Source organism: Mustela putorius, unplaced genomic scaffold, assembly GCF_011764305.1.
Source record: "Mustela putorius furo isolate JIRA1106 unplaced genomic scaffold, ASM1176430v1.1 tig00000561_pilon_pilon_pilon, whole genome shotgun sequence".
NCBI lineage: Eukaryota > Metazoa > Chordata > Mammalia > Carnivora > Mustelidae > Mustela > Mustela putorius.
In genome coordinates this window covers 714,574-735,000 of record NW_025421415.1, presented here as the reverse complement: position 1 = coordinate 735,000, position 20,427 = coordinate 714,574, and the positions used below count along the sequence as shown (strand labels likewise).

General features: G+C 44.4%; 1 protein-coding gene across 5 annotated transcripts in view; it reads right to left on the bottom strand.

The window, feature by feature from the left end:
• Positions 1-20,427, bottom strand: part of LOC101673611 (synuclein alpha interacting protein) — a 162,490-nt gene that overhangs the window by 3,779 nt on the left and 138,284 nt on the right. For 4 of the 5 annotated variants that reach the window (XM_004761356.3, XM_045081415.1, XM_045081412.1 and 1 more), the window contains 5 exons: positions 19,354-19,479; positions 15,848-16,017; positions 10,260-10,346; positions 8,641-9,709; positions 7,278-7,348 (listed from right to left, as the gene is read on the bottom strand). In XM_004761356.3, coding sequence (XP_004761413.2) covers positions 7,278-7,348; positions 8,641-9,709; positions 10,260-10,346; positions 15,848-16,017; positions 19,354-19,479 — 1,523 coding nt within the window. The remainder of the gene's footprint in view (positions 1-7,277; positions 7,349-8,640; positions 9,710-10,259; positions 10,347-15,847; positions 16,018-19,353; positions 19,480-20,427) is intronic. The other variant, XM_045081414.1, reaches the window with a different exon arrangement.

Genomic DNA, 20,427 nt, shown 5'->3' with positions numbered 1-20,427 from the left:
TTTACTAAAACATGAGCATAAACCCAAAATGGTAAAAGATGGATTCAGGAAACAGGGCTCTACACAGGAGAGAAGCAGAAGCAATTCCCAGAATAATGTATTGGGGGGCGGGGAACACCAGGAAGACAGCTGTACAGCACTGCTAGATAACAGCAGTCCAGACTGGGGCAGGGGGACAGAGGTTGTCTCCACCAACAGACAAAATGAGAGACACCTAATCTGCCTGAATGTGCTAAAGGGAGGTTTCTGTCTCCCACAAAGTATTTAGAAAGGAATTATAAACTGAGAAGTCAAAATTATTTTCTGCCCCCCAAATGTAAGGTTATAATTATAATTAGAAAGAAAACACATTATGACATACTCCTTGGACCTACTGTGATTAATATTTATATAGCCATACTAATAAACAACACCAAATACTGACTTAACCCCAAAGAGAGATACAACTGTATTATTAATGGTGGGAAGAGGAAGGATGGGTGTGTGTGTGTGTTTGTGTGTGTTTGGGGGTAGGGGGCAGTGTTAGGTGCTAAAATAGAGCTAGATAAGTTTGGTTATTTGTGGAGAATATAGATTCTTTGAATCCTGGCTCCATAATTCATTATCATTACTATACAAGCTAGGGTAAGATCATAATCTCTCTGTGCCTTGGCTTCCAATATGCAAAATTTGATAATAATAGTACCTAACACACTAGGTCATTATGAAGGTTAAAACAGTTATGATGCGTGTGGTGCCTGGAATATTCTTTCGTACTTGTAATTGCTTTATAAGTGTGAGCTATCATTTTATTCTATAGAATTATAGTAGAATGAACAGAGAGAATATCTAAAGTTAAATATCTGAATGAGCACGTGACTTAACAAGGCAGAATACTAGAAAATACTTGTGAAAGAAAGCAAAGTGATTGATTCAGAGGAGTGGGATTACAGAACAGGGTAGATTGGGCAGAGGAGAGCAAATTTTTGTTAGAACGCTAGCATTACTGTCTGTCTTTCTCTGTCTTTCTCTCTCTATATATATGAATGTGTGTGTGTGTATATATATATGTATATATATATGAACCTATAGCAGCTCAACAAAAATGTAAATGAAAAATCAATAAAAGCTAAAAAGAAGCGTTAGTTTGTAATTTAAGGATGATCTCATCATTTAGACACTACCAGAGTATTTCTACTTTAATATGAGGGGTGTCATGATCAAGAACATTAAAAAAGAACACTTTCTGCAGGACACAACCCAGCATGATAAGAGCCGAGTGTGTATTTGAGACATTTATTTGAATAATATCAGGATAATTCAGGCCTCCCCGAATCCTTCAATTTCCCCCCTAGTCCTGAATTACCAGTATTCAAAGGAATAGAATTGTTTGGGTAATTCTGGCATGAATTATTCAGATAATTAGCTGTTCCTTGATTTCATTTTTGGATATGAAATCACATTCTCAGTGACCAAAATTGGGAAGAAGAAAAGGCTTAAATTTAAATAACAGTTTTGCAAGTAATCTAACTTGCTGATTCATCTAGGCACGGATTCCACATTTCCAAAACCCATCGTGACCAGATAGCAATTTACTTAGAGGATTAGTCTAAAAGGGTCTGCGGGCATGCATTACTCTTCCACTGATACCCAAAACAGGGAGACTTTGTTACTTTTGTGATCTCCTTCAGAACTACACTGAGAGCAAATCTCTAAATCCCATCTACTAAAAAATGGGATTCCAGCTAAAGAAGAAACAACTTGCCCTCCAAGTACCCACACGAAAAACTCACTGTAGGCAGGTGGGCCTATAATCGAAGGGCCTAGATATTAGATGGAGGACACCATCTTTCCTTGGGATGACAGGCTCAGTCCTTTTTATTTTGTTTCTGCTTTTACCTCTTCTTTCTTTTCTCTCTCTACTCTTTCTCACCAAATATTTATGAAGTCTCTAGCATGGGCCAGGCACCAAGCTGGACACTGGGGTTACAAATGGGGGTTGTGGGGAGGCTGTCAAGGGTCCACACCCTCATGAAGCTCCTATGCGTTTCCTGGAGTTTACTGTGTTTTAGCTGTATAGTCTTTTAATTCTTCCTGGGTTCTGATCTCTTTTAGGAAGGCAGCATGTCTCATACTGGCACAATGAAATGCCGGGCTTAGAGGGAAAGACAGTGGTGCCGTTGAGTGCACTGGCAAACCAGGGATGTGGCATTTGGGAAGGTAATGCATCCGCTCGAGTCTCAGCGTGGGAAGGAAAATCCCACATGACTGTGGTTGCAGCAGGGATGCTTGGTAAAGGTACTGGAAGTTGTCTGGGTAAAGTCTCTAGCTGGTACTTTAAACCTCAAATGAATTGCTGCTTCTTGGAAACTCCAGCCTTCCTCTGAGCTTATAGACAGGACCTTCTCTTTTAATGTTCGGAGAAACCCCCATGGTAACAGAGATGGTGTCTATAGGACACTAACAGGACGGTTTCCTCTGTGACATTTCATGGTTCACCCCAGGACCGTGGAGCGGAGGGAGGAAAAGAAGATGGAGGTGGGAGAAGGGAGTCATTTGTTCTTCAATTCTGTGATTGCATTCAAACCAGGATTCACATGCTGAAAGAACGCGTTTCTGGGGGGATGGTTTTGGTTTTGAAGGAAGGTCTTCTCTCTGGACCCTCCTACTTGTTCCTGGCTGTTGCACATGTTCATTTCCTGCCTTCCAAGGGCAGTGCTTGAAGACTGAACCTGGGATCTCAATTGCAATAGCTTTTTTCTGTGTCTCAGCTCCTCATATTTGGAGACTAAACTGTAATTGTCTTTCTGTGGCAGAACATGCTTTCTCCTTTTCCCGGTGGATATACGGCATGTATGAAGAAAAACTCCATTTGTGAATCAGGTTCTGGTCAACCTTGGGAACTCTAGTGGCTGTTATTAAGGGCTTGCGAAGTCGTGCTGAGACACTGGGAGGGTCTGATCATTTTAACTATTCCCCACAACATGAGTATTTCCCTCCACACACAAGATTCTGCTGTGCAACAGCCAAGCGTAATGCAAAACCATGGCCCATGCAAAGGAGAACCTGCTCTTGGGGAAATGTTCAAGACTGGGTTTTCCTCTCTCCTCTAAGTCATAGGGACAAAGCTCTAGTACAAAATATGGGTTTTTTTTCCTGTGAAACTAGTATGAACCCTAAAGAGGCAGAGGTGAGCGTGGGAGGGATAAGAGTTGTACAGGGAACACACTGAAGCTGGGGACACATGGGGAGGAAAGGAGGGGAAGGAGACCAAGTGGGTTCTAGGGGGTTCGGGAGTAGAGGAAGTCACCTCAGGGAACTGATATCAGTTCCTGCTGATGGGCTGGCTCTAGGCCCCAGAGCTAGTATTTTAAAAATGAATATCCACTTCAGATCATGGCTTAGAAGTCGAAATTATAATTTTTGAGCAATAATGCCATTGTCTGTAATCACTAAATTCCCTTTTTGTATTAGCCCTTGAACCAACTTTTCTAAACTGTTACATTGAGAAGACTCTGTCTGCTCCTGGGGAGGTTTCTCTAGAACTAAGTCCTGGAAGTATCACACAGCCGTGACCAAGAAATAAGAGACGCATCCTTTCAAGAATTCTTAAAAAAGCATATGGATTAAAAATAGATACTTTAAGCTAAAAAAATTAAAGACAAGATTAGAATGTGGTTATTTTCTTATATCCAGAGAAATGACGGCAAGGATGCCTTTGTTCAGCAAGATCAGGGGCTAGTATTTTTGGTGCCAACTGGATTTTCCCATCATGAGTCTGGAAATGCTCATCAGTGGGGCTGAGGGCACTCACTGTACTTGGGAGACAGCTCTCAGCCAGGGCCTCACCTCTACTTTTCCAATGATTTCCCCATCTTTGTTCACTTTTTTTTGTTCAGCATGGTATCCTGACAGTAAGGACATAATGTGTGTTGTGTGCAAGCACTTGCATCTGTGTGTGTGTTGGAGTGGGTGGCACCCTCAACTCTGACCTCTTACTGGGCCTCACAGATGACCACTGCCACACCTCACGTCACATCAGGCCAAATATATGACTCTTGTTGAGGGGTTATTGAACAACCTTGACATCTACGCAAAATATCGGATACTGTAGCTCTTGGCTCTGGATGGATCATTTCCCAGGTGGCTGATTCCTTGGCAGTAAAACCCACACTCATAGTGTTTATCACTTCCTGTCTTCTGAAGCAGTCTGCGCTGGTGTTGGCAGGAGGACAAGGGTTTCAGGCCACAGTGGCACTGTGGTCACGGAGGGCGTGGCTAGGGGTCGCCAGGAGGCTGATGTCCTCTGTCTCTTGGTAGCTGGATGCAAAGCTCATGCCACATGTCCCAGGTCTCACTTAGACTTAAACTCTGGGAAATGAATGTCTTATTGGCGTTTTAAGACAATAATTGCAAACATCCCCTTGGGGTTGTGATAATTCAAAACCAACTCATCCTTGATAGGAAAAAGTAAAGATAAATCTGTTTGTTATAAACAAAGTCATCATCGTCTGTGGAAACACTCTGGGAAAGCTGTCCAGAGTAATGGAGTTGGATCTAATTTTAAAGGGCATTGAAAAGAAATTTAGATTCTGGGCTATCAAGCTGTGACCAATGTAGGAAAATAAATAGCAAACAGAACCCCCACCCAGAGGTGATGTTCTTTCAAATGTGTTTATTGCTCCTATCTTTCCCTTACCAGGAAAAAATAAACATTACTTAGGAACTAAAATGTGACTCTAGTGTATGCCTGCAACTAGGTGCTAGGGCCCCACTCTTTCTCCTGTGCTCATAGGGATAGGGCTATTTGATGGCATTAATTTTTGGAACCAACTCCAACCCAACGACTGCCATTGGTTTCCACAGTTACATAAGCCTGGAGAATCTCCGTTACCCAAGAGGAGATGTTTAGCCTTCAAGCAAATTCTCGGGCCAGGATTTGAAGGCATCACTGAGGGAGGAACACGTGGGTTCCTTTCTACAATGTAACTTTCTGTGGGACGTTCCTTCAGTGGGTCCCGTGGACAATATGAAGCAAGTGCTACAGTCAGTTAGGTGTTTTTCATGCCCACGATCTCATGCTAGTGTTAATTTCTCAGAGGAATCTTCATTTCCACTATAGCTATCCACCCTTATTTTGTCTAAAGAGTGACCTTGGCCCCATTCTCTCTGCCTCTGTGTCATTTATGGGGGAATCCGAGAAGCCTCCCCTCTCCAGGGTGAGCCAACAAGGGACTTTTCTCTTTCTGTGGAACACACGAGAACCATGATAAATTAGAGGTTAATTTATAAAGGAGGGAGGGGAAGGGGTCTTCTGGTACCTGGAAGATTCTGTTCTTGTCCTTAAACAGAAATCACAGGATGCTTATTTAAATACACTGAATATTTTTATTTTCGGATTTCTGCTTATCACTGAACTCAAATTCTGTTAATATGAAAATCCAGTGACTCTGAGGCTCAAAACTGAGCCGTTAGAAGTATTGTTCCCTAAACTGAGTAGGAAAGGTTTAACCTAGAGTTAGATAGCTCTGTAGCCCCAAAGCCTCACTTGGTGCTCTGACTTTTGTAATTCTATTACAGAAGGTCATTCAGCTTTGTTCCATGGCTTATAAAAAGACAGGATGAAATATTTCTGGCAGGACAGTCCACCGTGATACTAACTGTCTTGTTTCTAGGTATTGTAGGAACCTTCGAGAGATGAGAGATGTTCTCCTTCTCCCTCCCCCAAGAGTTTGTCAAGTCTTTGTGCTGCCTTTCCTGAGGGTATTGCTGGTGATTTCTGTTTAAGGACAAGAACAGAATCTTCCAGGTACCAGAAGACACACCTGACCTCACCTAGGACTAAGAAGGGCATGGCGGTGGGGAGGTGGGTTGAGAGAAACAGAAGGTGCCTAGTACCAATGTCTGGGAAGGGAATGGACATTTTTTTTTCCCCCTTTCTATTTCCTTCCTACCCCAAGCCCTGGGTTCACAAAACTGGTTGAGATTCCCTGCCCCAGGGTGGCCGGAAGCAGCCCAAACTCTGGCACTGTGTGAGCCTGACCCAAGCTGAATATTGGTGAACAGTAAATACCTAAGCTCCAAGATGCTTCCTTCAATGTACTGAATTAATGAGTCCCCTAGGGGCACTCCCGGAAATGCCAGAGATTTACTTCTCCTTTGGGCTGACCAGAGACCTGGAGCAGATTAAACTTGATTTAAAGGGTCAAAAACAACAACAACAAAAAGAGTGACATTTCTTGTGCCTTAGTATTCTGAACTAAAATTTATAAATTTATACTTACAATACACACACTCCGATTTGGGTGTGTTTGTCATTCTATAGAAACATGCACATTCATAAAAACACTGCAGAGGATTTTGGAAGGGTGCTGCAAGGCGTGCCGGGTTTTTCTTTTAACTTAATCATATCAAAGCAAGATTGAATGATTTAAAAGTGGCAACCTCCCTTAACATGAATTTGGGGGTTTCTTCTGACAGAAGCCAGTCACCCCATGCACCAAGTGCAGGAAGTCGCCCTCCACGACTCTCCTTTCACTGCTCTCTTTTCCTGCTTTGTTTGGGAGTGGGAGTTGTGCACATTCCCCGGGAGGTGGGGGGGGGGGAGGAACGAAAGTCCGGATGCAGAAGGACTTTGCCCAGTGAAGCGCCCAAGCCCCCGGGGACCTGTGAAGATGAATCTTTTCTGTACACAGTCCATGCATTTTGAAGCGTAAATATTTTGTTTGGAAAAGCCCCGTGGTTTGTCTGGTGGGCACACCCAGACGGGCTGACGGCAGGGCACCGGGGTTCTGAGCGTTAAGCGAGAGCAGTTTCAGAATGGCAGGGCCTTGCTTCTCCCAAGCACAGTGATGAAAGGAGCTTTCAGTCTAGCATCAGCAATGAAATAAAACCTCAGCCCTCCTTCACAGCTCCGATTCTGATCAGAGATCGACTCCGTCCACCCGTGACAGGAAATTTAATTTCTATACTTACTGGGTACTTGAATCCATTAAAACAAAGACTGAAAGCCAAAGTCAACCGGGAGACTCAGCATGTTTGTAAGGTGAGTAGCTTCCTCTGCCCTCTGCGGCTGGAATGAAACCCCGCCACAATCGGGCCCTTGGTCCCTTTCTAAAGCCCCATTATAAGACTGGCTGCTTCTGTTGAGGGTCTGTGTTGCGGGGGAAGGGGTCATTTTCTTTGTCGGTATCAGTTCCTGCTAAGGGTGCTCAGGGACCGTGGTTTCAAAGGTCACGCTGCTGGAAGCCAAGGCATGGCCCCAGTGCGCGACGGACCCGCGAGCTAGCACCACGTACCGTGCGCGGTTATGCTGAGGCTCTTCGGTCAGCGTGTTAGAAGAAAGGGTGATGCAGCTGCCGTACATCTCCTGGAGAGGTGCAATTAAACATCATCTGAAACATGCAACAGAGCTCGGCACATGCATGTGTCCCAAACAACAGGAGGCATGCAGGAGGCAGATTAGTGGACAGAAGCTTTGTTCACACGTCAGGAGCACAGGGAGCTGCTGAGGTCATCCGTTCCCTCCCGGTGACAGAACCCATTAAGTGACTTGGGAAAGTCTAATGTGAGCAAGGTAAGGCTGGCCAAGTGAAACCCAAAGGGGCTAGGGATTGGAGCACATGGGGCAGCGGGTGGGGGGACTTTTCTAGATGAAATGCATACAACACGGAAGTCCCTTACGACAAAGAATTCACGTTGGAATTCAATGTGTAGTTAAAATGGGCGTTCAATTAATGAGAGTGATATTAACAGAAACTCGATTTCAGAATTGCAAAAAGAATCTGGACAGGTCTTAAACCTCAGCGTCAGGAGGTTTCTCCTTATGGCTCATAATCAATTATCCACGTTGGAACTCTCTAGATTGGGGGGATATTTGGGGTCCTTCCATTCCTTAGAGGTTCACCTTCTGGGATGCCATACCATTTTTGGGGGGATGGCACCGCATGCACAGAGCACAGAGCAAGATTTATCGCTGATAAAAATGTTCCTAGCTCTTCACTGATTTTTAAAGTGCATGCCTTTCTAGGAAATACAATTACAAAACGTAGTTCATGGCACACTCTGCCATGCCTCAGGTACTGAGTGCTTTAGATGGCTCCGGCATTATCCTGATCAACGCTCAGGGGGGGTTGTGTCATAAAATGCCAATGCAGAGGGTCCCTGCGGGTGTATTCATGTTAAAGGTCATCCCAGAGTTGAGCAGTTAAGTCTTTAGAAATAGAGTATCTCTTTACATGCTCTTCCACTGGGTTTGACTAGCGAGTCAGATAAGCAGAGCAAACGCTTCCCGAGGAAGACCAAGTGCCAAGGAAGGGCCTGATTTCACACCACCTGGTGGTCTGATCATGTAGAAATGCCTCCCAGGTTAGGACTCCTAACACTCAGGGGTCACACTATTTTGGGCAACTGGAGGATCAGCATATCATGTCCTGTGGTGTATTTGATCTTTCTCTCTTAGAGCATTTTCTAAAGGAAGAGCCAAGGGCCTAGACTCTAATATGCCATATCTCATTAGAAAACACATGGATGCAGCGTTCCGTGCATCTCTTGGGAATTTTTCTGGGGATTCCCTCATGGTGGCAAGGGTCACCCATCTTAGCGTGAGGAACAGCATAGTGAATTCAAAGGCAAAAAAGAGAGTCTCCAAATAGAACTCACCGCCTTATTCTTTCCTTTGCTAGCAGAGTTCACGGGATTTCCCTTGGCATCTGTTGTCTTCCTGCCAAGTGAGGTTAAGGGCAGCGTGGACGTCTTCAGCTGGTTGGCTGCCTGGTAGTTATTATTATTGTTTTGGTTGCCGCTGAGTGTCTCCATGATAGACCGGAAGGTTCCAAAAGGCCTTTTCAGTTGGTCCCCCGATTCACTACTCATGGAGGCCCTCTGGAGGGTCCTGCCTTTATCTCTCTCCTTTTCTCCATTTAGCTCAAGGCTACTTTGTTCCATCTGTACCACAGGCTCCTCAAAGGTAACTCTGAGTTTCAAGTTCTGGGAGGTCCGGCGCTTGGAAGATGGAGACTTGAGGGCACTCTTGGGGCTCATAGCCATTTTCTGGGCAACAGTGCTGTCAGGGCTAGGCTGAGTGGGGTCTCCAGATGGCTGGCTTGGGGGAGTGGTCCCTGAGCCGGGACATTGGGATTCCAAGTCAGGTTCGCTGCTCTCTGAGGTGGGGGATGGGCTATGGCCATCCAGAGATTTGGAGGCCTTGATGCCAAAAGGAAACCTACGTCCTGATGTCAAGGTGTGTTTCTTTATCATCAGGTGTAAGCTTTCTGCGCTGTCCACACTCTCCATACCTCCCACGATGGGCTGCGGCCGGGGCCTGTCCGCCTTCCTTACAGGTGTGCTCTTGGGGTCCTCAGAGGTATTGGAATCGGTGTCGGACTCACTCAGGGACCGCTGCATCAGCTGCCTCAGCCGAGCTAACTTCAGTTCCCTCTTCTCCAGAGGGATCTTCTTGGAGTTTCTAGAGGAAGCCTGGGAATCTTGGAATTCCAAGGACAGCTTTTCCTGGGTGCAGACGCTCTCTGAGATATCCTTTCCCAGTAACTGGCGTAGGATTTTGTCAGAATCTTCGTCTTTTGCTTTGACCCTGGCCCGGCTGGATGCTGACAGGCTTCCGAGAACCTGAATCCCCTCTTGGACTCCAGGTTTGCTTTTGGCTACAGACTCATCATCTGCATCTGGAGATTTCCACTGGGACCTTCTGGAAGCCGGGGAGGATGGTGAACTGAAAGATGATGAAGAACATATGAGGGGATTTCCTCTCACTGATTTCCTTCACTGCCATGAATGACTTACAACAAATCAATAGGACTGGAATAAGGATAATCCCTTAAGGTCCACGCAAACCAATCTCCAGAGTGGCAACTACGACCAGAGTATAGTAGTGCCTCATACCTAATGCCATGATGATATATTTATCTACTGCTCTACTGTTTATACATCCATTTGGCACTAATTTCCTCCATTGTTCTCATCTTCAACAAACTTACGAACCTACATATTCATGTTCCCATTTTAAAAGATGAAGAAATAGAGTCTGGAAGAGTACGTGACTTGCTTATAATCAGGGAATGAAGAAATGTCACAGCCAGAGATGAACCCAGGTTTTCTGACTTTAGATCCAGAGCTTTTTTCCCCTGTAAGCTGTCAATTTTATTCCTCTTTATAAAAATAAAATATTGTTTTCTTTAAAGATATCTTTTCTAAAAGTCCAAAAGAAGGCTCAGAGATTAAAGATAACTAAGCACACTAACCACCCATGTTCCTAGTATTACCTGGGTGAAGAAAGGAGTGACTCTGATTTCTGGGCTTCTAGAAGTTGCTGGAGCTGGTTTTGCAATGTGACGCGTTCCATTGTCTGTCTAGGAAAAACAAATGGAGCCGTGTGAGCTCTTGATACATGGCCACTACTATAAATGAGTACTTACAAACTTTTTCGTGATTATTTGCAATAAATTGCAACAAATCCCGAAGCCTTACACATGTGCGTATTTTTCATTTTGCAGTGCAGGTATTTTCCTAAGGATACTATCAAGTACCCAAAAGGAGGCTTTTTATTCAAATTAGAAAAAACTGGAAGTAACCTAAATGCTCATCAACAAGACTAAGTGAATAATTTAGTTATTTCCATAAGGGCAACTACTAAAATTGAGAATATATTTCAGTATCAATGACATAGAAAATGTTTCCCTAATATATGTGTATATATAAAGTACACACACACACAAAGTATAAAAGTATGTACATAAAGTAAAAAAGAAAGTTACAAAACACTGTCGTGTAATCCCATTTTTAAGAAATCTCTCTATATAACATATATAAATATATTACTTATAATGTATATGCTTATATATATTATTTACTCTTTCTGAATTGTTTAAATCTTTAAAGTAATTGAATTAATTTAGTGATCAGAAAAGAGCAAAATAAAACAACACAACTATTTCCATATTGGTATTTTCCTACATGAAAAGAAACATGATATGGCAACATGCATTTTATTCTGGAAATAAGAGCATATGAATGAGAACGTGTTTTAAATTTAGGAAACTCAGTTAAAAGCCATAGGTTACAGAAACTGCAATCTGTTTAGAAAGCATACTACTTGAGAACTTGAGAAAAATAAACCCAACTGATTCTGACTCCCAAAGAAGAGCACTATTTACTAAACTCTAGTGTTAGTGTGGTGACCTCCCCACTCCCTGTGAGATGTCTATTACATTCTAATCCCTAGAAGGTGGGACTATGTTACCTTTTGTGGCAAAAGGGAATTAGCGTTGAGACAGAATCAAGATTATTTATAGGCTGATAGGTAAACAGGGAGATTATCCTGGACTATTATTAAGGGTTATCTAATCTAGTCACGAATCTTTAACAGCAAGGAGGAGGTAGAAGATGAGGTCAGAGCCACTCAAAGTGTAAAGACTTGATCTGTGGTTGCTGGCTCTGACCATGAAGGAAGGGGTCATGAGTCAAGGAATGCAGTGACCTCTAGGGACTGGCAATGACCCTTTGCTGCCAGCCAGCAAAAAAGGGGACCTCGGTCCTACAATCACAAGGAACTGATTCTGCAACCAGACCCATCCTAGAGCCTCCAGAAAGGAATGTGGCCTGTGGACACCTCGATTTTAATCTGGAGACCCATTCTGGTCTTTGGACCTGTAGAGCTGTAAGATGATTTGTGTTGTTTTAAGCCATTAGGTGTATTGTGATTTGTTACGGGAACAGAAAACTAATACAATTAGCATAAAAAATGGTAGTCCCTCTCATGAACCAGAACATGGAACTAAATGAATGAGCTGCAAGTGTTTTATGTGGGTTTTTTGTTTTTGTTTTTGAGAAAGAAAGAGTGCAAGCACATACACACAAGCAGGTGAGGTGGGGTAGGGGCAGAGGGAGAGAGAATCTTAAGCAGGTTCCGTGCCAGTGAAAGCCCAAAAATGGGCTTGATGTCATGACTCTGAAATTATAACCTGAGCCTAAACCAAGAGTTGGACACCACTGAGCCACCCAGGTTCCCCGAGTTCTAAGTGTTCTTAAAATGACTGCTTGACCTTAGATCCAAGCTTGAGAAAGCCCAGTGCTCTCCTTGCCAAGTGTCACTGCACATATTCAACAGCCATTGGCCACCTAAATCTAATTCTGTGAGATCAGACTGGGATGACACCCTTCCAACTCCCCAAGCATCCTGTTTTTCAGACATGGTTAGTCTTAGTCCTAACATTTCATCCCTAAGATAAGAAACATCTATAATTTCAATTTGCCTCATTCATTCTGTGACTCACCTACTTTTCCCTAAAGGTCAGATAATAAATATTTTAGGCTTGTGAGTCATACGGTCTGTGTCAAAACTACTCAACTCTGCTTTTCTAGCATGAGATCAACACTACATAGTAAGTAAATGAATGTGTATGTGGCTGGGTTCCAATAAAACTTTACTTACAAAAACAGACAGTGGGCTGGATTTGGCCCGTAGTCTACAGTTGGTTAACCCTTAGTCTAAAGAAAGAAAAAAAAACAAAAGTACCTAAGAACATTCTACTTTCCCCACTTTGCAAGCTGGTATTGCAAGTCAAGTTTTTTAAGAACAATAGCAAGGGGCTAAAGTGGACGGAGCAAGATTACGGTCTACTCTTAGAGGATTTGTTAGGTGTCAAAGTGAATTATGGTATAGTTAAGAAAACTATTTGGGGGTGATTGGGTTGACTGATGGTTGAAATTCCAGGTATGAATGGGAAAAAAAAAAAAAGAGGACTCTACTCTCTAGATTCTAAAGAAGCCCTCAGCAAGGACTGCCCAGTTTTAAATACATAATCATGTGAAATATTAATATATAAAAGTTTATGAAACATGAGAACATATATGGACATATGCTATGCTGGGACCATTGTGAACCAAGCCACAACAGCTGGGAAGTTAAAATGGCAGAAATCTATTGTCTCACAGTTCTAGAGGCTGCAAATCTGAGTCCGAGGGTTTGGCAGTGCTGGTGTCCTCTGAGGGCTGAGATGGAGGCTGTTCCCTGATTCTCTTCTTGTTTCTGATGGTTTGCTGGAGATCTTTGGCTTGTAGATTCATCACTCTGACAACTGACCTCATGCTCACATGATGTTCTCCCTGTGTGTGTCTGCCTCCATAGCTAAATTCCTCCCCCTTTTTTTCAAAGATTGATTGATTGATTGATTGATTTGAGAGAGAGTGAGAGAGATCACAGAGTGAGAGGGAGAGGGACAAGCAGACTTGCCGCTGAGCGGAGAGCCTGACATGGGGCTCAATCCTAGAACCCTGAGATCATGATTTGAGTCAAAGGCAGATGCTTCAGTGATACAGCACCCCCATGCATCCCTAAATTTCCCCTTTGCATGACAATGCCAGTGATACTGGATTTGGGCACACCCTCATGACCTCATTTTAACTTGACTCCTTCTGTAAAGACCCCATCTCCGAATAAGCGGATATTCTGAGGTACGAGGGATTAGGACTCTACCCTATTTTTTCAGGGTCAGGGGGGATGGCATAATTCAACCTGTAATATCTAGGCTTGTACATCAGGATTTCTAACAGAGCTGAAGGTTGTCACTTTTTAAATAGCAATTACATTTATTCACTGCAAAGAGTTAGTAAAGATATTCTGGTAGGAAAAGGCACTCCGGACCGTCTCCAACTCAGAATTTTGGACTGGAAAAACTCATGGTTCTCATCCCTCCTCCTGCACTTTTTGGCGCTGATGGGGGTGGGGGAGCCCTGGAGCCTAAAAAGCACAGGCTATGGTGGCCATACTCAGTGGACTTCACTGTTAACTTCTAGTTCTGCCCATCTCACTGAGGCATACAGTAAGTAAAAGACCGGGGTCTGCAGCCTAACCTCTCATATTTTATCTTGTCACTGGCCTAACCGTAACTGTCTGCAGCATTCAGCCTCGGAGACAACAGAAGAGCTGTTATCTATTAGTGTACATGTGCATTTTATTCTGGGCCCATCAACAGAGAGGACAGCCAAGACCCTGACCTTGAAGAGTTCACCAGTAAAGAGTTATAGCTCATGAACAGCTCACAGATTCCACGATACAGGGCTGAGGAGAATGTTTTGAGATCTTTCCTCTGAGTATGAATCTTAGGGGAAAAGAAACAAAACCATTCTATTGGACTGTTTTAAAGTTCCTCTGAATGGATATGTCCATACACTTCCCGGTGGGGAGGGATGTTTCTACAACATTTCTGGAAGGGTATTAGGCAATATCTATGCACAGTTTAAATACATATGCCCTGTGTTTTAGCAGTTCGCGTTCTAGGAACTTAACCTTAGAACTACTTACACATGCACGTAAAAATATATGTACGAGTATGATTGCTATGGAAAGGCAACTTACTGAGTTGTGAGTTTGTATCTGCCCTTCAGTTGCTCTAAGTCCTTGGAGCTCATTTAATGCACCTGCCCCAGGGGGAGTTTTGTGTTTTATTTAATATTTAATATTTAATTAATTTTTAATTTTTAAACCTTATTTGTATCTAGTAAAATCCTAACCAGCTCATTAAAGTGCATATTCTAGTAGGGGAAGGGTCGGGGTGGGGACAGAGACTTGGCCTCTGGGGCAAGAGGACGGAAGTAGACAGAGGAAGGTTTGTCCCAGCTTAGAGAAGAGCCGGAGGGTGTAGGGACTTGTCATACTGCTGCATGATCAGAGAAGGCCCCCCACCATCACAGGTCTCTTTTCAAGAGGAAAAAGAGTATTTTTACTTTTATTTTTAAATTTTTAAAGATTCTGTTTATTTACTCGAGAGAGAGAGAGAGAGCATGAGAGAGATCATGAGCAGGGGAGAGGGGTAGAGGGAGAAGCGGACTCCTGGGATCATGACCTGAGCTGAAGGCAGACACTTAACTGACTGAGCCACCCAGGTGCCCAATAAAGAATATATTTTAAAATAATTTAAAACACTCACTATTTTGCCTCTAAAGTCTAATTTTTGGGGTGTATTCTCATAATCTGTCTACATGACTTGGAATACCGACTGGCATCGCTGGTGAATCCCTCCTCATCATGGCAACTGTACTTTGGCTGGTATGTTTGCCAAGGGCTGACCTTAGAGCTCCCAGAAGGTGTCAGCTCCTTGATTCTTTGGACTCCTAGTGACCTGCCTGATGGCTTCTCCTCTGTCCCCCTGTTGTCAGGCGTATCATAACAACCTCCCAGAAATGCTCCCTGACCTCTCTGTAGGCAACGGCTACCAGTTTGATAATCTCATCAAGAACAGAATGGACTCCGTCGAGACCAAGACAGAACATCACGCTGACCAAATGCTATTTTACATCCCGAGGACTCATGAATCATGAATTTACTGGTGATGGTTGTTGGATGATTTCCCCCAATATACATTTTTCATTAGAAAACCTGGGAAACTGGCCCATGCCTTCCCCCCCACCCTTTCTCTCAGGCTTCTTATGATTTCCTAGAATGTAAAGGACAGAAGTTTGGGGAGGATGCATGTGTGTGCTTAAGTCATGGGGCCATGAGCTGTGCACATGGAGAGAGACTGTCTCATTCAACTCAGAGTCCACACACATGCAACAGACCTACTAATTGCAGCCAGCCTGGGAGGAGCTGGCTGTGAGGGGCAGAGCCGTCTCACTCCCCACTCACAGTGTGTGCTCAGCACTTTCTTCTTGGGGGACCAGCCTATTCCCATTGCATGGATGCTGCCTGGCAGGACTTGGGATGAAAGAGGAAGACAAGACAGGCAGAAGGCTAGGGATTCTCTAGACAACTGGCATGAGGGCAGCTCACCAGGGCAGCAGGCTCAAATTCAAACCTTAGCCCGGTGAGGACCAGCCCACTCAGTTCACAGGGAAAGGATGGGCCACTTACTCCTTCAGCTGTTTGGTTAGCTTCACCACCTGAGACGCCAGCGACATGCAGGTCTCCACCACCACCAGGTATCGGGAGCACAGCGTGTGCCCATGGCGCTCGGCACTCTGGGACGGCTTTTCCCCTGCGTGGTTCTGCATGGTGACATTTGCTCCATATTCAACCAATGTCTGTGGGAACATGCAGAGGCATGGGATTGTTATGAGACCTCCCCAGCAACCTTTTGTACGGATGGGAAGAGAAAGGTGAGTGGAACATTTCCAGCCAGTCCAATACCAGTTACCAGAACCCATGGCAGGGTGTGGAAGGGGGCAAATGGTATCACCACATACAGAAGAAAGCCTCTGGGGAGCTTGTAGGAGTTGGTATCAGATACCTGCCTCAGAGCCCACACACATGCAACAGACCCCACACACATGCAACAGACCCCGTCCTACCAATGGCACCCAGCCTGGGGGGAGCTGGCTGTGAGGGGCAGAGCCGGCTGCTGTCCTGAGAGGGCTGTCTCCCCAGCAGGCAGTGGCTAGGTGGGCTGATTTGTCCCTTTCAGTAGGTGGGCCCATAAAGTTGGGGACAGCTGTGAGAAGACAGTGGGATGGATTTTGTTTACCTGTTCCTATTTGCTCGGAAAGCTTATGTAGTCTGTCGCTGAGCCCACCCCGCCAGTAATAAAAAAAGAACTTTAGAGAAATGACCTGTAGGGGCTGTGGGGGGAGGAGCCTGCACTCCCACCGTATGTCTGGCAAGGATATGACCCAGGAATTGAGGAGACATCGTAGAAGGGGGCTTGGGGTGAGCTTGCTATCACCCAACTACGGAAGGAGAGGGTTCTCCAGCAGCAAGAGTAGTGGGTGTGACAGGTGGAGGGGACTGTGTGGGAGGAGGAGGATGTGAAGCCAGGGTGAGAGTTCCCAGGTCAGGTATCAGAGGGGAGGCTCCAGAGAGCTCCCTAAAGACCTCACCCATTATCACACCAGCAGAGAGTCAGCACAGAAGCCTGCCACAGAGGACATTAGTGGCCCACCACAGTGAGCCAGAGAAGCCATGACAGCTTTCACAGACAGTGCCATGACCTTTGCCAGGTAAGCAAAGAGGCAGGTAACTTTTCTCCCCACCCTCCTCCTTGTCTCCAACACTGTGCCCAGCAGAGGGAAGGGAAACGGGGCTCAGGTGAGGTGTACAAAGCCAGTCATGCCTCCGTCCTCAGGCTGTGTCCTTTGAACCCTGAGTCTAATCTGGGTTGGAGAGGAGAACACTTTGATTCCGAAGTAACACCGAGATTTTAAACTGGTTTAGAGTAAATGTTAAGTCACAAGTAAGCAGAAAGCTATGGAATCTGGCCAAGGCATCGTTAAAAGAAGAGAGACTTAATGGACCATGGCTGACATCATTAATTAAAAAAAAAAAATCAAAATTCTTTTCTAGTTATACTGTGGTGACATGAGATGCCACAAAAAGCTGTTATATTATTAATCAGCTACCACAATCTAACAAATCCTCTGACACTATCAAGATGAGACCGACCTCTGGGTTTATATTAGTAAAAGGTACTGTTGCTCCCAAAATTAACCCTTGAGATTTTTAAATTCCTAGATTTTGCTCAAACTCAGAAGTCACAAGGGGCTTCATCTCCTTCTGGTTTATAGCCACTCACCATGAAAGTCCAAGTTACTCCTTATGGGAGTGGCACTGCAGATCACTTCAGCCCAGAGCTCCCAGGGCCTCCCCAGAATGTCTCTGTCAACACTCACTCCCTTGACTCTGGCCTCTGCCATCTTCCTCCCAGAGTTTCCTAGCCTCGGTCTCTGCCTCCCCTCAAAAGGGCCCTTGGTCGCCTCCTGTTCTGCCCTCAGTCTCTCCGTGTCTGTCCTTTTTTAAAAAATCTCACACCCAGCGGACAGACCCGCTTCCAAGATCATCCAAGTTTCCACAGGCACCGTATCGACTGCCAAAAACATCATTTGTGTTAAGTGGAGAGATGAATGGCCCAAAAGCACAGACAGCCTCTCTTCGCATATAAAAGGAAAATAACCGAAATCTCAAACAGAATTAGTGCTATCAGCTGGTTTTCTTTGGCTTCCAGTCACTTATTAGCTGATTAAAAAAAAAAAGAGTTTAAGGCTATTAAATATTAGAGTGTTTTGTTAAATGGAAAAAAATTGAAGTTTTCGGTTATGTTCAATTATTTTTCCTCCACAAAAAGTCACGCTACTTCTTTCATCTTTTGTAGATCCTGGTAACAGTTTAAATTTCTCTTTTCTCTCGGCCCTGAGTTCTCATCACTGCTTTTACAACATCGTGCCTTAAATGAAAAGATGCACACGTTGCCAGCATTAGTGGGGAAATTTCCAGAAACGTGGAATATTTCCTATCAACTTCGTTCTCCAAAGGGCAGACGCTCTAGGGAGCGTTGTGCTATTACCTCTGCTTTTTGCTTTTATTAGTCTCTTGCCTTCCATGCCTGCAGCTTTTCCAGATCCTCTCCAGTCTCTTCTACCTTTCTAAGCAACCGGTTCTCACTGCCCGATTTTCTTTTTTGGATACAATCTACTTTGCACATAGTAGGATATCAGTAAACCCCTGTTAAATCAGCACGCTGCGTTGCAATAAAAGAAATACCATATAATAAGGCAACAAGAGATGCTGTTTTCTTAGAGTTGCTGTATACACATAGCTTATTCTGAACTGCATGAACTCCATGAGATAAATCAAATTCCAGGCCAAATCTAAACAAACTTCATTTCTGATGTATATAGCCTTTCCTTCCCTCACACGGTCACACTCCTCTTGCTCCCCCTCCTTCTCGTTGGTCACCTTCCCTCTTTGCTCTGTCACTTAGGGCCTTAACATTTTTTGAAGTCAAGGGATCTACCTGGTTTTTATAGTCACATGTGCCTCAAACTCCTGAGGACCCTCAATGGGCTTTCAGGCACATGCTATTACGATGGCGGCACTGGATTTGGCTTGGCTTCGTGCACCAAAGCAGCCCCTGGCAGGCAGGGGCTGAACCTCCTCCACCCTTCCGTGGCTCCCCATCCCTACCCTCTTGCACACACAGACTATGGTAACACCTGTGAGGCAAGTAGGCATAAAGGGGGAGGCCACCTGAGGCTGTTGGGTGGAGAGGCTGGCCACCCTGCCTAGCCTGCCCATGGAATGAGGGGAGCAATGGTAATATCTGAGGCCTCCCTGTTTTTAGTTCTGGGGCTTTCTGAAGGCATTCGAGAAGCTCCACCCTACCCCACAGAAAGGGGGAAATCACAGCCCTCCATCTCTGATCTCTTTTGACATACTGCAACACTCAACAGGAAACCCATAGGGCTCTTTAGGTTGATGTTTCTGTGAGTTTCTGGAAAAATGAACCTATCAGTGTAATTCCTTATGATCTACTACAACAGAAAAAGCTGACTTAATCCACACATGTCTTCCAGTAAACAATATTTCTGTGTTTTAGTTTCATGACTTGATAAACTCATTTGTCTCCTCAAAGCAACTGGCCCATGTACCTGGATGCACCCAAGGAAGCCATGCTGGGAGGCTACGTGGACGGCACTGTTACCATCTTGGTCCACTTCATCCAGGGAGATGCCCTGTTCTTGCATAAACTGAAGAAGCCAAAGAAGAATTTTTTCCTGCAAACACAAAGACAGTGGCAATTAATGGACTATCATGCAGCAAGTCTGAAATAAACTCAGAGGAAAACAGAACTCTGACATGGGAAGCTTGCATAGAACCAGGTTTATCTTAATAGCAGAAAATACCATTCCTCCTGAACTGAAAATCCATGCATCTCTCTGACTCAAAGTCCATGAAGGAGGAAAGCCCAGAGAATTTTAAGAGTGGGAAGTTCTGTCAGAACTGGTCTTGGTTTACTTAGTTATTCTTTAGATGTACAGTTGGTTTGTAGAACATTTGAGTACTTGTTCCAAGTGACACAGCTAGACAGGTGGAAAGCGGGAATCTAAGTCTTTCAAGGCCAAGGCAATTTTTGCTCCTTTGTTGTCCTGTCTTTGGGGTCCAGGAATATTATTATAAAACTTCAGTCATAAGAGAACCAGCTTCTCCTTTGAAGTTGATGATGCTTCAACCATGCCTTGGTGATCCTAGACCTCCTGCAGTCAATAGGCTGACAGAGCTTAAGTGACTATGAGATAACCCCACCAAGAGAAAACCTGGACCCTCCTGACTTCTCTGACTAGATGTCGGTGGGGTTTGAAAGGTAAAGTGTTCCCTTATTCCCTGCCAAATGGAGGGCATCCGATGATCTGAACGCAACCTTTCAAGAGCAAAGAGATAGTGTGCTCAGCGTGTTGTCAAAATCCGTTTGCGTTCTACCCACTGTGTATTTTGTGGTATTTTCATGTTATGTTTGGCCTCAGGAGAAAGCAGGGGGATGGGATTTCACTGTTTTAAAATAGATGAATTAAGTATAATGTTAAAAAAACACGAGAGTGGTAAAAACAACAGCATGAAGTTCAGTGAGTGGAATTTGACATTTAAAAAGATGATCGTGTGTTTGAAATAGCCTTGAACCTCTCCTTTGCCTTGTAAAGGTTTTTTTCTTTTTTTCCAGTTACTTG